The sequence below is a fragment of the Carassius gibelio genome, chromosome B16 (assembly GCF_023724105.1).
Source record: "Carassius gibelio isolate Cgi1373 ecotype wild population from Czech Republic chromosome B16, carGib1.2-hapl.c, whole genome shotgun sequence".
Classification (NCBI taxonomy): domain Eukaryota; kingdom Metazoa; phylum Chordata; class Actinopteri; order Cypriniformes; family Cyprinidae; genus Carassius; species Carassius gibelio.
This window is the reverse complement of record NC_068411.1, coordinates 7,568,756-7,586,207: the sequence shown is the minus strand read 5'-3', so window position 1 is coordinate 7,586,207 and position 17,452 is coordinate 7,568,756. Positions and strand designations below refer to the sequence as shown.

At 35.9% G+C, this 17,452-nt stretch overlaps 1 protein-coding gene across 1 annotated transcript in view; it reads left to right on the top strand.

The window, feature by feature from the left end:
• LOC127974945 (transforming growth factor beta-2 proprotein) overlaps nucleotides 1-17,452 on the top strand; it is a 32,105-nt gene that overhangs the window by 5,387 nt on the left and 9,266 nt on the right. The window contains exon 2 of the mRNA XM_052578560.1: nucleotides 14,265-14,428. Within this exon, the coding sequence (XP_052434520.1) occupies nucleotides 14,265-14,428 (164 nt within the window). The remainder of the gene's footprint in view (nucleotides 1-14,264; nucleotides 14,429-17,452) is intronic.

The window sequence follows — 17,452 nt, the reverse complement described above, 5'->3', positions numbered from 1 at the left end:
CACTTGGGAGGTTGTTGAATTAGAATCAGAGTTTGGTAATGAAAAGAAAAACAATCAGAAAAGAGCACATTAGTTGGAAAGTCATCAGAAATATAGTTTCGAATGGGAAAATATGAAGCTGTCAAAGCCATTAAAGTCAAAACCAAACGTCAGAACTTGTTCTATTTCAAATGTGTAACTCTGGAACTATTCAGTCAGTGTTTTATTTTCTATGTCGTATGAAATTTTAAAGGACAGTGGAAATCTTTTGGTTCAGTTGGCTGTTTGAAAAATACTTTTAAGTTGCTTAACCATTCAAAATTTGGCACAAGTAAGATTTTTTAAAGAAGTCTCTTCTACTCACCGAGGATGCATTAATCTGATTAAAAATACACTAAAAGCAGTAATGCTTGGAAATGTTTCTTAAGCAGCGAATCATCATATTATTCTGATTTCTGAAGATCATTTGACACTGAAGACTGGAGGAATGATGCTGGAAATACAGCGCTGCATCACAGCCATAAATTCCATTTTAAAATACAAAACAGCTATTAAACTGTAATAATTAGAACAATTTCTGTTTGTTATCAATGTTGAAAACCACAAGTAAATAAACAAATAAAATCTTACTAATGTCAAACGTATGAATAGTAGTGGAAAGTGTAAAAAGCGTCTCTGTTGAAACCAGGCTCTAAAATGTTTTCAGGTTCTTACTCGAATCTTTATTTTTATGAGCTGCACTAAACTGCATCCAGTTTCAACTTACGGCTTTATTATTAACTATAATGTTGCTCATACATCATGCACACAGTGACATTTCCAGCAGTAAACACACACACACAGCACCCGTTATTTACAGCCGCTCTCTTGATATATAGATTATTCTGCCCTGTTATTTAAGAAACAAACCAGCTCGTTCATATACCGTCCATCCTGGAGGAACCTCCATTAAACCTAATGTCCCATACATCTCAACAGGTCCGTATGTTTTCGCTGTGGTATTAAATGTCCATGCATGCATGAATGCTAACATACCGTGGCCCCACCGGTCTGTTTGTGAATGCAGGTCTCTTGGAGCCCAGCACAGAGCTCCCTTGTGACTGAACGCACAGGAACACAAGGCTGTCTCTGTGCACCGGGTCCAGGCTCTAGGAAATGGTTTATGTTGCAGTCGTTTTATGACTTTGTGTGGTTTATGCTGTTCAAGAGCATATGACTTAGTATATATGCGCTTTGAGTGCTTGCTGAAGTATGCTCTCTGTTTGCACTGGATATCAGCACTGTGTTTTTTGCCACTAACACACCTAACCTGTTAAAAAAAAACTACGACAGTGAGTCATTGAGCAAAAACAGCTGGACACGACATTTAAAGTTCATGGCGCTGGCTCCTCCATTCGACTCATGATTGTACTGTAAGAGATTTTAGATGCACAGAAACAACATCTTGGCTTGAATATCATTCATGATGTCTGTTATTGAGTATACAGTCATAAAATGAATTCACTAAATTGAGCTTACAGTCTCAGATGGGCTTGATCACTACTCTGGTTTGTAGTTTTTAGCTTTTTCTGATCTCTAACAGAGTGCAGTTTCAGTGCAGTGTAGTTTCCATATAGGCTGATTTATATGATTTATTATAGAACATTAATCATTACCTATAGTGTTTGTGTATTATTATGTGTTTATTTAATCTCCTTATGGGTGAATTCAGTGAATGTATAGCAGGATGCATAACCCTAACCCTAACCCTAAATATACATAGTCTCCTGTACATTACACATACTAACATAAACTTAAATGTTACTCAAAATGAGTCATTTTTGCAGTCAGTGCCAGACGTTGCAGGGTCAAATCACGGTTTCATTTACACTAATATATCATTAACAAGAATTATGCTTAACATATCAGTCGTTTTTGTACAATTAAGTGCAGGAATGTTTGTGCAAATGCATGAATCAGGTTATCATTACTTCATCAGAATCTAAATTAAGGAGTGATTTGTTAAGAACCATATAATGCTGTAATGTACGTGGATGAAGTTATTATGAAGTGTTACCAGAAACTCTGTGACAGTGAGGTTTTGTCTCTAAGCAAGCACGCACTCATCAAAGGTTTGCAAACACCCTAAATTTAAAGACACTTCAACAGTATTGCTTTTGTTGCTATTTCTGCTCGTCTGAGGTCAGCCGTTTTGTTAGTTTAAGAGCAAAATAATTTGTGCCTTTTAACACAGTTGTCGACAGAAGTTGCTCTTTTATCTCTGAGAAAATTACAGGGTGCATAAACTAATTTGTTACATATGACAAATGGAGCTGAGCTAATTTTACCTAAACAACTAAATATTCCCGAGAATATCTGTCTTGCTGTATAAATATACACTCCCAAGCCGATACCGAATGAATCATAGAAAAATGAGAAAATTAGTAGCTCAACAATCAAAAGATTTAGTGTTACTAACAGTATTTTAGAAAAGAAAGCTTTCTTCAAAACAAAAACACTTTCTGAAGCAGTTGTTATTCTGTGTGTCCTACAGCAATGCTTGTTTAGAAAGCTGAAGTTGTTCTCGAGTGTGTTTGGAGTGCATGGGTGTAAGAAGTGTGTCAGCGTTTCTGTATGATCCAGAAGTAGTGTGATTATGTTTAGTGATCTCCCAGCGCCTCTCCCTCTGTAAATAAACACAGGCGTGCAGGCCATCCCTAAAACAACCAGGGCGTTTGGGCCCAGGGCGGGCGCTCGAACCTCCGACCTTTATCCAGTGGTAAAGATGGAGACAAATGGAGCTTGATCTTGAACAGCCTGTGGGGAGAAAACTACAGTCAGAAGAAAAGGAAGCAAAAAGGTACAAAATCTGCCACTGGGGTGGTACCATTTCTAAAGCTACTACAATGGACACTTTAGACACTAATATGTATCTTTAAGGTACAAATATGTACCATTTTTGGGTAAATACGATACAAAGATGTACCTTTTAGCTTTTATACTTGAATGCACATTCTCGTTCTGGCAAGCTCTAATCTGATTGGCTGAGTTTATGCAACTTCAAAGAGTAAAATTTTGTTTTAGTTCTTTGTAAACAAGGCAACAGGTTAATTTAATGTTTTTTTGTTTTTTGTTTTCTGAGGTGCTTCCTTAAGTAGATATATATTCGCTCTGTTTTTTTATCTTTCTAATCAGAGTTTCCTGACCCTTAATTTCAAACATATATGGAATAGGGATGGGCGAATCGATCCTGAAGTATCGCTATATTGATACTGATGTGAGTATCAAAAGTATCGATACTCAAGTAAAAATATCGATACTAATATTGATAACTAATTCAGTGATTTTGTTTATTAAACAAAAAATAATGCCTACAATATGCCTTAAATTGGACGAATAATCTATGTTAGCAAAAAATTGTGTGGAAGGGATTTTCCTGATCATCTAAACAGATGCAAATATTGCAAGGCAGAATCAATCAATTACAGAGAGCGTTCACTCACTTCTGAGAGTGCATTTAAATAAAGCTGCGTTTTCCAAGAGTAGCATTTAATAAGAAAGCATTTTTTGTTTTTGGTAAAGGCAGCCCAGAACAATGCAGAAAAAAACATAGGCTACATGTTTATTTCACAATAAACCTATTGAAATTGTACCCTAGTTTGTGCAGTACATTTATTTAAATTTTAATGTTTAAAGTTCATATTGCTCATGTTGTATGCTGTATTGCTAATATAAATCATACACTCTCCGAATAAAAAGTTTACATTTTATGCATGCAATATCCTATTGCTGGCAGTCCTTTATAAAAGTGAACCATGGTAAAGTGAACATACTGTAGTTTAACTATAGTATTTGTAGATTTCCTTGGTTACCACTACAGTAAACATAGTTTAACCATGTGTAAACAAAAATATAGCTTAATAAGTTGCAATTAAGGCATATTGAATTTTAAAATGCATTTCACATATAAAGTTAAGTAGGCGTTATTACCCATTGTACTCATAATAAATACATTTCATAATCTAAAAGTTCAGTTTAGAAGTATCATATTGATATAGATGATAATGGCCATTAAAAGTATTGGTATCGTATCGAAAATAAAATATGTGGTATCGCGCATCCCTAAGTCTGTTTTACTCACAAAGGCTGCATTTATTTGAGTAAAAATGCAGTGCAATTGTGAAATATTATTACAATGTAAAATATATATAGATATATGATGTAAAATAGAATTTTCAGCATCATTCCTCCAGTCTTCAGTGTCACATGATCTTCTCATTATAATATGATGATTTACTGCTCAGGAAACATTTCTGATCATTATTTGTGATGAAAACAGTTGTGCTGCTTCATTTTTTTTCAGTATTTTTCAAGATCTTTTAGAACATTGTCACTTTTGATCAATTTAATCCACCTTTGCTGAAAGAAAAAGTTTATTATTTGAAATCTGACTCCAGACTTTTCTTTTTCTTAGTTTTCTTATTTTTTACACAGCAATTGTTTTTATTTATTATAATATTATAGTATAGTATAGTATTGCGACTTGGATCAGACATTTGCCGTTTAGTCAGAGCTTTACCTGTACAAGATTATCCACCAACTATTCATTTTTAAAATCTGCTCTTTCTGCACATTTCTCTGAGTTCCCTCAGATGCGAGTGTGAGTTGTTGATATTATGAAAGCTTGGGGAGAAACATAGCGAGTCGGATCCGGACATTAGGAGTAGACCGAGTGCAGATTTACCGCCTGTGTGTTTATACAGAAACATCCTGATGGCAAAACCCTGGGTTTCCTCATAGCTGCCATGAGAGAGTTCTCTCGGTGAGATTCTCGAGTGGGGTTATTGTTGAAAAAGGGGGACTCGGTACTTACGCAAGACCTGGACCCTCTTTCTGCTTCTCATTGGGAGTTAGCGACAGCCAAACTGCATTGCGTAACAGGAAAAGAGTGAAAGGGAGTGAGACAGAAAGAGTTTGAGTAAAGGATGAGAGAGAGTGGGATTGTGAAAGAATAACAACTGCTCTTCCAGCGCTTTTATACTGTTTACAGGCAGAGCGCAGGTCTCATGTAATACAATACTCTAACACGAGCACAGCGCAGTGTGGGAATGAAATCTACGTGTCCAGGGCCTCCAAAGATGCAAGAAGGGAAGATCGAGATGCTCTGAGAGGTTAGAAACTAGAGCATTTCCATGCATACTAACTTTCACTGAATGTGAAGTACTGCCTGATGCCACATAATAATTTCTGACATTTTACCACGCACAAATGTGGAGCAGGGTTTTTGACCAGTGAAATTTCATGGTGGTCCTGGCTGGTTACAAAACAATCTCATTGACATGGAAGACAGAAAGAGACAACCTCAGCTGTGTTTGCTAAGGCCAGCATTGCTGTTACTATTACTCATATTTGAGTTAACCCTTTAAAAACTAATGTATCATATCTGATACACAATTATAAGACCTCTTAATGATCAACATGATCAAACTTTGTTGTTAAATCTGTTGCACACAATCTACTGCTTGCCCTCTCTTATCTGATTAATAGATCATAATGTTTTAGCAAAGTAAAAGTTATTTCAGTCTAATTGCACAAATGTCAACTTTCAGCTCATGATTCACATCTTTTTGCTTTCGAACCTTTAATGATTTAAAAAAAGTAAATATAAGAGTAACTTTGTTGGTAATATTTCAAAATGGACTGGATTCCCCAGATGTAATTTATTTGCATTTTTTTTTTTTTATTAGTGAATCTTAGATTTGAGAGGAACGTTTGTTTGTTCATCTCTCAATCATCTTTGTATTGCATTATATGTTTTGATCATCAAACTAAGCATTTAAATATCATCTTACTAAGATATTGTGATAATATTTACATCATTTTATGTAGGTATTTGCCATTCTGTTTTAAAGAGCATACTGATTTACATTACAAGCATCAAAATTGTAATCTTAATTTTTGAGCAAATATCAGCATCTGCACCAAAATACTTATTTTGCTCAGTTTGACTTTTAAGCATGATGCATCAAATATGATACTCATCAAAAAAAATGTTTTTTTTTTGTTTTTTTTAATATTTCTGATGTAAATGTTCAATAAACTGTGTTTTTAAAAATGCATTTAAAACAATAGATTTTTCTGACATTTTTTTTTTAATTATTATTATTTTAATATCAGGCTTTAGGGGGTTAAGGATTTAACTTTAATATTTAAGGATTAAATATCATCCATCACCATTTGTGCTACAGATACAGCTACTGCATAATCGCTAAAACCATGTGGCTTGATGAGGAGAGGTGTGCTATTAATTTAAATTTACTTTTACTTAAGAAACCATGTGGAAAACATCCATTACATCCAGACGTAAATGAAGAGACGCCTGTAAGTCATACACATAAAGAATAAAGTGGGTTTATTTTGGCCATTAAGAAACAGCATCAGCACCCCAGTGTTGTAGCAACAATGTCTGCATGGCAAGCACCTCTCACATTTTCTGTAGAAATGCATTGCATAGTCATATTTAAATGGATATCCTTCCAGCTCTCTGTCTGTCATTATTCTTGTGTGTGTGTGTGTGTGTGTGTGTGTGTGTGTGTGTGTGGTGTTGGCCGCTGGCTCAGAACGAGTCCTGCAGAGACTAAGCGGCCTTCATGGAAGGGCCTTCAGAAGTGTGGGGTATTTTTAGTTCCCAGGGATTATGAACAGAGTTGTTTTCAATTTGTTATTGGCAGGTGAGCGTCAGCGCGGAGGGAAGAACTCTTCCATCTCTCCGTCTTTCTCCCTCCCAGTCTTTCATTTCTTTCCCAGCATTCCCTTCCCGTCTCACTCCCACTCCTCTGCCCTCGCTGCTCAATCTGCTTCCGTTCGGCCTCTCAAGGTCTCGACTCTCTGCGGCAGTTTCTTTGGCTGCTTCCACATACTCAGTGTTTGAGATCGGAAAAACAGTGTTTACTAACAGGTGCGACTTTCCAAATGTCCTCTACGTACAGCAGCAGACAGGGACAGAACAATGTATTTAACAATGCATGAATAGGTAACTGAATCTTTTATTTTATTATTTGAGGAATGCAGGTCACCATTCAAAAGGTCTTGGCTTTTTTTTTTTCTTTTTTTTTTCTGAAAGGCAGCTCCCACTTCTTTCGTCCTCTGCAGCCAAAGATTCTCTAGTTCATCCAGCTTGATTTTTTCTCTTCTACCCAAACACTTAACAGGAGTTTTGTCTCAATTTGATATCACTGCATTGTGCCTCTAAGCTTAGAGAGGTTAACAGCACTAAAACTGGTGATTGACAGAAAAGAATAAAAACACAGAAAATTGCTTATTGCTATATGTATGTCAAAGACATTTGATCAATTTTAAAGCATCCTTGCTTAATAAAAGTATTAATATAAAAAAAAAATTCTGCTGAACCCAAATTATGTTCTTTTTTCTTTTATCAATTTCATTGTAACGAATCGTCTGAATGAGCCGATTCACTGCAATAGATCATTATTCATTTAAGACATTTAAGAAGTAATAAAACAAAAACAGTGATGTTCATTTTGACATGCTGTGCTCAACTGAAAGGAAAAAGTAGCTCATTATTGGAAAGGCAACAATGTCTTGAAAACAACTTAACTACTGTCATGTTACTGAATATGTAGTTAAGTTGTTTCTAATGTAAATACTTCTGAGCAGGAGCCTACAGTCGCTCCTCTCTCTGACCCTCCCAGGACAGGACGTCCCGCCGAGGGACTGGGGGACTCCGAGAGCATGTCTTACAGAAGGGAGAAATGCTCTAAAGTAGGTCAAATACTTTCCCTCCGCTCTCCTTCCCGGAGATTCAGCACAGTGCTACCAGTATTTGGTCTCAGTTTCCATTTTCGAATGGTAAAAGTGACTCGGAGGTTGCATCCGGCAATTTCTCGGGCTCATAAATCAGGATCAAGTCTTTTGAATGTGAACAAACGTTTGAATATTTTCCTCATAATTCACTGCTTGTAAAAACTGAGAAAACTAATATATCCCCATAAATAAGCCCCTTAATGTCATAGTTTTATTGAAGCCACATGCCATGCCATAGGTCTCCACGGTAACTAAAATGTATTCCTTTGAAAATAATATAAACAGTTATTCTGTGTTAAACACAAGTTGTGTCTCTGTTTATTGTAATATTTAAAGCTAAAAAAGATTGTGTTGGAAAGCACTTTTTTTGTTTAAAGAAACGGTTCTCTCAAAAAAGATTAATATTGTCTTGCTCTAATGCTGTTTTTGCCTGTGGAAAATACCATATATATATATATATATATATATATATATATATATATATATATATATATATATATATATATATATATATATATATATATATAAAAGATACTATTCAAACCTATGCCCTATGCACTGTCACACCAAGATGTGATGTAATGATGACTACATTAGGGTCTACACCAATGCACAATAAGACTTTGTTTGTTATAAGTGTGCACTGCAGTTTTGTGTCTGCTGCTTTCAGTGGTCAAGTAGAATGGATTCTGATTGGCTGGCAATTATTTATCATTCATCTGCTAGAAAAAAAAAATTATATACATTAATTTATTTTTACTTGCCTTTAATATTGTGCCAGTTTTTGTTCATGTCCTCAAAATGGATATCAGTATTTTTCAGTGAATTGTATCAAAGTTAGAAATGGCAGTATGGTGACTACACTATAAAATGTTAATAGTTAAAAATTTTAATTTGCTTAAAATGTACTCACCCTCAGGCTGTCCAAGACTTAGATGAGTTTGTTTCCTCATGTAAACAGATTTGGAGAAATGTATCATTCCATCACTTGCTCATCAATGGATGCCCTGCAGTGAATGGGTGCCGTCAGAATGAGAGTCCAAACAGCTGATAAATACATCACAATAATCACAGCACCCCAGTCCATCAGTTCATATCTTGTGAAGCCAAAAGCTGCATGTTTATAAGAAACAAATCCATCATTAAGACATTTTAACTTCAAAATGTTGCTCTATGCATAATAATACTTTCTCTTTTGATGTGACTTTTCACTGAAGGAAGCGTTATTATTCTTTGGCTTTACAAGATGTGAACTGACTGGAGTGGTGTGGATTATTGTGATGTTTTTATCATCTGTTTGGACTCTCATTCTGACGGCACCCATTCACTGCAGAGCATCCATTGATGAGCAAGTCATGTATTTCTCCAAATCTTTTCCAGAATACATCTTGGACAGCCTAAAGGGTGAGTACATTTTCAGAAAATTTTCATTTTGGGGTAAACTGTTCCTTTAACGAACATACATATTTTCATTTGACTCTTCACGGGTCACTGATGAAGACTTCTAGCCACTGATGAGGCCCGTGACACACGACCTGGAACATCTGTGGTGGATGATGAGTTGGGCGTTTCACTGTAATGCAGATAGTGGAAAGGTGAAAGTGTACGCTCATGTGTTTGTGTAATTGGATTCAAATGCTAACTCTGACATCTGACAGCATTTTCCAGCCAGAGAGAGAGAGAGAGGGACGGTCCGGTCAGCAACAGGAGTTATTTCGGGACTGAAGGACAGACAGCCGTGTCATCGAGCAGACAAGCTCACTAATATATCTGTTCATTAAATCCTGGAGGAAATCCAGCACACAGGAAGTAGGACTGGGGTCAGTGGTGGAGCAGAGGACACTGGGAGGCATTTCCCGGCGCAGGTGTTTGATCAGTGAGCGTTCAGGGGCACAGATCAGTAACCGGGATCCGTGTCTATTTAACTGCCTAATGCCTTCAAGATGCCTTATATTGTGTGTAGGGTAAACTGCTTATACACCGGCAGAGCTCTCAGTTTCACTGCTTTAAACAAACATGATGTCATGTCTTCACAGATGTGCGTATAGAGGTTCAGTTGAGGTTTATATGAAGGAAATATGTGCGAAAGTATCAGTTAAGTGTTTTTTGCTAACTAAACAACTGGTGGAGGCCACAGTGCTGCTCTGTAGCGTCTTTCCTCTCAGGAAGGAAGCTCTTGTGAGATCAAGCCGCTGTGCATATTTTTTGGCGCACATCACAAGTGGTCCTCACTCACGAAGACTTCCTGAGTTTAAGATAAGTGTTTGCAATGGCAAACCTGACGAGTGATTTATGGGAGCATAAGAAAGGCTCTTTGTTATTATTAGTGTGTATGAAATGTGTGTGTGTGTGTGTGCAAGATGTGAATCATTCATCGGGGCTAGTGCTCTTTGTGAGCGCTTCGTATCGGGTTCAACCAGTTCAGTTTCAGCAGCACATCTGACTATTTTATCTCTTTTTATTGAAAAACGGTTACATTATTTTATATTACATCATTTTGTGTGCACTTGGTAATAAGGTGCTCTCAGCGAGCTTATGTAAGCTTGTAAAAGTCCTTAGATGGGAATAATAAGCCCTTGTGAGATATTTTCATTGTGTGATCAAAAAGAAAACACACCCAGCTGAGAGCCTATTAAAGTGCCTGTAAAGTCAGGTCATAGGTGCTAATTTTACACAAATAATCACACAAGCTCCGCTCCAAAAAAAAAAAAAAAAGGCCTAAATTTAAGATTAATGTATTTGAATTGCATAAAAATGCATTGAGTTTTAACATAAACAGGCTAATAAACTTAATCTGGTGCATATTTGTCAATCATACATACATAAAACAGGTCAGATTTCTGTAATACTAATAATGTGTTTTAAATACACAATAAATCCAGTTAGCTTTAATCTCAGTATTGCTTTGATTATTGTGACTGAATCTTGATTGTTTCAGCTAGCCGTATTTGAACGGTGTTCAAACTGAATCATTTTGTTTTCACAATGAACAAAAAGACATTAGTTTGGGAAGCCTGCATTTATAATGCATTATAATTCATGCATAATTATAAAGTTGTTCTGATTGTTTGTCAGATGCTAGAACATACGTTGTTTGGAAATTATTATGCATGCATTAGAATGCATTAAGGATGCCCATATAATGCATTAGGCTTCACAGAAATTCTTACAATTTGGTTAAATGCATTTTGAAAATATGATTATTTAAATAAAATCAAATAGTAGAATAAACTTTGCCATGCTTTTATGTTAAAACTGTAATCCAAATGGATGGTCATTTTACATGCAATTCAAATACATAAATCTTACATTAAGGCCAAAGGGTGTGAACCCAAAATTGTAAAAGCACTTCCTGTAATCTGATTAGTTGGCTGACTTTTGAGAAAGAACTAATCACAGAGTTTGCAAACGCTCACAAGGTCATTAACCTCTCATTTTTTAATTTGACGTTTGAGCCCCTTTGGAAAAATTAAACCATGTATTCATGAGCAGATCTATTTATTCTGCTCTGTTTATGTGAAATAATCAGTACGTATCACTTTTGGAAGTCTTTACAGATTCTATTATAAAAAAAAATTTCGGTGTAATTATGAAACAGTCTCTCTGTGTACGTTAATGTGGTTCTGATGAGTTTGTTCAGACCACAGCTGCTCCACATGCGACTAATCATTTTTATGTCACGTTGGTATAAATCAGCGGTTACAGACTCTCTGCTACTGAATCTGTGTAAATCAGCGGTTTGCTTCCTGACTCAGCCCATATTCCCCAGCGGGCTGAGGGTGACAGCAAGCTTGTGTTGTAGACAGATTAGAAGTAGCATTATACGTGTGTGAACTCGGTGGAGTGTGGTTTCAGTGAACCCTGCTCAAAGCGTCCAGTGTAGTAGCAGCACAGCAGAGCCTTTCATGCAGTCGAGATGTAAACAGCAAGCCTTACGCTGCCTTATTGTAAGTGTGCCTTTTTCTGCTGCTTGAGGGAGGAAGCTTCAGAGAAGAGCGTGGACTTGGCTCTTCTGTTCAGCTGGTCAACAGAAGAAACCTCTTACAAAGATTGATAGACTTCTGGTTCTTGAGATCTTGAGCACATAGCAATACAAAGAGCTGATTTCAAAAACAGTATAAAACTGTTTCTTGTTATGCTTTTAAATCTGTTTTTATCCTTTGATCTCAAAGTAATTCTTAGTTTTGTGGTGGCTGGGCTTTAAAATTAAATTATAATAATCATAATTCAAGTGATGAAGGGTTTTGTAAGTGACCGTAATCAGTGTTGTGTACAGTATGGTTAACCCGGCCTGCTTTACATGTTTGAAAATGATTAGCAGTTAAAACATTAGAAAATTAGAAAATTACGTAACTTAAATAAAGTAACTTGCAGATAGTGTAACTTGTGACCTGTCACAAGCTATTACATTTCCAAAACAACCTTCCCAACACCCATACAACCAGCACCTCAAACTATTGAGCGGTGCCCAGAAAAACCAACTCTAGCATAGCTGCTTCGTGGCAAGCTGAGCACGATCATTCACATACTTTTACATTCACTTGGTACACTGTTACTTATGCATTAGATATCGATTCTAAAAAAACACTGCAGAGTGATATGACAGACTTTGTATGGCGTAATGATCAATTATACAATAACAGAAATATCTGATGACAAAATACTGCGAATGACCATTCAGAATAAAATACTCCAGAAAGCCCTGTAATAAAGTTACTTCTCTTCAAGTGAAAATACACAGTTTTCCTTCAAAGCTCTGATTGTTCTTACAGTTACGGCAGCTGCCCAATATTTTCTTCTGTCCGTCTCATGTGGACGGACGTCCTGCTTGCGTAGGCTTATTAAACAAACCATTGAGCCTCTGTAATCCCTGACTTCTGTGCAATGCTCGGGCCCCGCTTATAGCTGCAGACCTCATACACTCTCTCTTTCTCACACACACACACATATGGGTCAAAGACATTAAGATGTCTGCATCAAAAGACATTTACAAAAGTGATTTTTATGTCCATATAACTTAAATGTCTACTTTTAAGGTTTGGGCAAAACCTAGATTAGTAATTTTTTGTATTTAGTATTAATTTAAAACGAATTAGTATTTTGGGTGAAAGTAATTAGTCTTTTAATATGTCATAAATAGATTTTTGTTGTAAAAATGCCTGAAAAGATGGTTACACTGAATTACATTTTAATGAGTCTCTTCTGTAAATCGGGGAATAATATATGATATTTATTTTTTGCTCAGAATAACAATATAACTTCACATCACTTATATATATATAAAAATATACAATATTTTTTATAAAATATATTTTCGACCGAAATATTTTGGCCATTGTTTTTAATTTTAAAATTATAAATATATTTAAATGCATTATTATTATTATTATTATTATTTTACTCTAGGCTATTCCATTTGCATTGCATTTTCTTGCCTTAAAATACATTTTGAAATATATTTTGGTATATGAAGAAAGAAATTGAATATAATTAATAACTGGTCTACAACTTAAAAAATACAGCATAAAAAATATATTTTGGGCAAAAAAAAAAAAAACCTATATGGGGAATATGCGAAAGCTCATGCTAAAAACAAGAGTCACACACAATTTGATTTTGAGCAAACTGAGTGTATCGCTGTGTGTCACCCGGCATCACGGCGGCCCGTCAGGAGCTCACTTACACAGTTGTGCATGTGGCTTTGTTTGTCTTTGTTAATTTGTTGAGCTACTGTGCAGAGTGTCGCTCTCATCTCGTGGTAGCACACATGGTTCTCGACACACTCGCGGTGTGTGTGTTTACGGGGTCTGTCAAAGCACATGACGTTCACACATGGTTTGGAGAACTGTGTGAGTGCTGGGCTACTGGGTTCACACAGGAACCATATGGAGCGGCTCTGTACCACAGCTGACCTTCGCGTGACGGCCCAGCCCGGCCCCTGGGGTGTGTCCCGCTATTGTTTCATCACACACTCAGTGTACACACTACGCCTCGACGCGCCTCACGAGCACGTAAAAATGACATCACTGCCTCTGCAAGACTCTGATTTACACAGTGAAAGTCTGAAATAGTTTAAACACCTTGAGTGCCATCAGCTGTGTGAGAAATATGCAGACCTTTGAGACAAAGAAGAGTACTTTTAGCATACTTTTAAAGAGAGAACTTACTGTATTATGGAAATAATGTCATTTAAAGAAAATACTGAATGGTTATGGACACTCAGTTAATGTGCATGATATTTACAGTTAAATCTATTTTAGTTTAAATTCATATTAAACGCAGCTAACTGAACTTTAGTTTGATCATCTGACCCACTTAAGTAGGTCTATAAATGTAATTGTATACACTTATTAAAAAATGTACACAGAAATTTACTCACAAATAATTACAAAGAAAAGGGAACAGTTAAACATTGAATTAAACATGATGACTGAAAAGTATATTGTTGTCAGGTCAGTAACACTGCACGCTGTTTGTTCCAGATTTCATCTCTTCAACACATTTCAACCCGTACTTCAGGAGGCTCAGGTTTGACGTGAGCTCCATGGAGAAGAACGCCTCGAACCTGGTGAAGGCGGAGCTCAGGATCTTCAGGCTGCAGAACCCAAAGGCCCGTGTGTCTGAGCAGCGCATCGAGCTTTACCAGGTGAGTCCTGTCCTCTCCATCAGCCCTTCAGCATCGAAGCATTTCATCTGACTTCATCCACTCATTCAGTTCCATGAACCACTTGCATGTGAACTTGAGCTGTTTTCACACTTGGTTCAGTTCCTCGGTAGATCTCTTGTGACAGTTTTCCAGTTGAATCCGAAATACTTTATATTTAGAATAAAAAGTAATAAGTTACATTATATTACTAAAGTAAATACGCATTAGATTGGTGACCCTGGTCCACAAAAGCAGTCATAAGTCGCATGTAGCAATTGCCAACAATACACTGGATTGGTCAATATAATAGATTTTTCTTTTATGCCAAAAATCATTAGGATATTCATATATATAATTTATCGATATCCTACTGTAAATAAATTAGAGTTGTTCCGATTCCGATACTAGTATCGGAAATATCACCGATACCACAACAAATTCTGTCATCAGCATCGACGAGTACATAAACCTATATACCGATCAGATACCATTTTCTTAAACAAGACCTAGTTATAATCATAGAGTCAGTAAAAGAGTATGACTGCTAGCTTTGCCTAACCACTGCACGGTTCTTCTTCACTGCTCAGAATGCATTGCAAACACATGAAATTGTGCTGTGTTGCCACAAGCAACCCCTGTTTAGAGCAGCAAATAAGAAATGAAAACACATTAGCAGTATGTCCGCTGTTTAGCAGTATTTCAGACTGGACCAACCAGACAGTAAAACGGCGACTGGGGATGCCACAAGTACTGGCACTTCAATACCAAGTCAGTGCTGAAAATTAAAAAATTGATGATACCAGCGTCTCTGTAGTACCGGATACCCTGAGCCCAGGTATCGGAATCGATAACGGGAAGAGAAAAAGGGTATCGGAACATCTCTAGAATATACCAAAACCATATTTTTTTGATTAGAAATATTTTATGCAATTATGCAATTTTCTTATTTTTTTTATTTATTTGTTGCACCCTCAGATTCCAGATTTTCACAACATTGTATCTCAGCCAAATATTTTCCTATCCTAATGAAAACCATACTGTACATCAGTAGTCAAAAGATTGACTGGTTTTGTGGTCCAGGGTCACATTTTACACAGAGTAACTTCTGTAACCTGTTACATTTCCAAAGCAACCTTCCCAACAATGAACATTTCCTAGCATTTTCAGGAAAAACTCAATCCTCTGGAACACAATACAGGGGTTTAGTGTTCTGAGCTATAAATGCAATACCAGATTGAACTGATAAAGTAACCCAGAACCAGAAAAGTAACTAAGTCCACTTGTAATCACTTGTAGTTCACTAATACGCACTCAAGTTCAAAAACAGTTTCACTACAAGCAAACCGTGACGTCAAACAGGCTTGTGTACGCGGTGTGAAAGCACCCACACATGCACTTTTTAACCTCTCTCCTCCTCCTCTGTCCTCGTATGTTCGTTTATTTATCTTAAGGGTGCTGTAGGGCTCCGGCCCATCGATCAGCGGGGTTTTATGTGTGTGTGGAATGCTGTTTGGTGATTTAGAGTTCGGAGGGTCTCGAGGGCCTCCCACCCGCCTCTCCGTTTAACCTCGCTCCCCTCCTCTGTGTTCATGTGTCAGGTCCGTCATGACAGGTGCAGTAAACACTGGCCCACTAACACAGAGATGCTGAATGTCTTAGGGAGGGTGTAAAAGGAGCTTGCAGGGAAGGGAGAGGTTGATCCGCTTCCATTTGTATTACTCATGTTAATGATCCTGGCCAGGATCATACAGCCGTTATAATTAAAGTGAACTTCAGTAATGAAAATATAATGAAATATAACACATTTAATGTAGGTGTTACATTGGCTGATTAAAGAAGGGATTCTAAAATAGTGAGTCTAATCACCATGCTGGGAAAAGATCACTTCAGGAACTAAGCAGTGTCTGATCGATGTTTGGTGTATAAAAACAGCTCAAACTAAAAGATTAGAAAGAACAATACGAAATGCATTTTTACTGTATAGCATATACTTTATTCAAACTGTCAAACCACAAGACCAAAATAAAAGGGCAAACCTTTTTTGCCAAATATCATGAATGACCACGTGACTTTTATTTGGTGGACAGAAGTTGCTCACATGTTTTTTGATATTTTAACAAAACTGCTTCTAATGAGATTGACGTTTTTTATTTACATCCTCAAAAGATGAAAATCAATATTGATTCAGAAATTAAAAACGTTCATCATAAAAAAGGTGTTTTTATGGTTATTTATTATTATTAATTCTAAGACATAATATAAATAATAAATGAAAAAGTATTACAATTTCTTCATAATTATATTAAGGATATCAGAATTAATTCAGAAATGAAAAACAAAGTGCATTACAGAAGTTTTTTTTATTTATTATTATTATCAGGAATAATTCATTCCTAAATTTATAAAATATTTTAAAGAAATATTTCCCTTTTTTTTTTTTTTTACAAAGAAATAAAATACAAGAATATGATTAACTAATAAATTAGATTTTCTTTAAACAATTTGATCTTTTTAATGAGGTTGATATTTCTGACTTATATCCTCAATTGTTTTTAAATAATAAAATCAATATTCATTCAGAAATGAAAAGCATGTTGTTTCATCATAGAAGTGTTTCTAATTCATTGTATAAATAGCTTTTTTACTGAACACAACCGTTCAAAAGTTTGGGGCCAGAAAGACTTTTAAAAGTATTTTCTGCTTACAAATGCAGCATTTATTTAATTAAAATTACAGTAAACACTATAAATAATCATAATAATACATTACAAATATTTAAATAATATTACAATTCAAAATAACACTTTTTTATGTGAATATATTGTGAAATGTAATTTATTCCGGTGATCAAAGCTGTATTTTCAGCATCATTACTCCAGTCTTCAGGTTCACATGATCCTTCAGAAGTCGTGCTACTTTCATATATATATTTTTTTTTTTGTGGAAACCATTATTTGATGAATAGAAAGTTCAAAAGAACTCCATTTATTTAGAAATCTTTTGTAACATTATAAAGTTCTTATA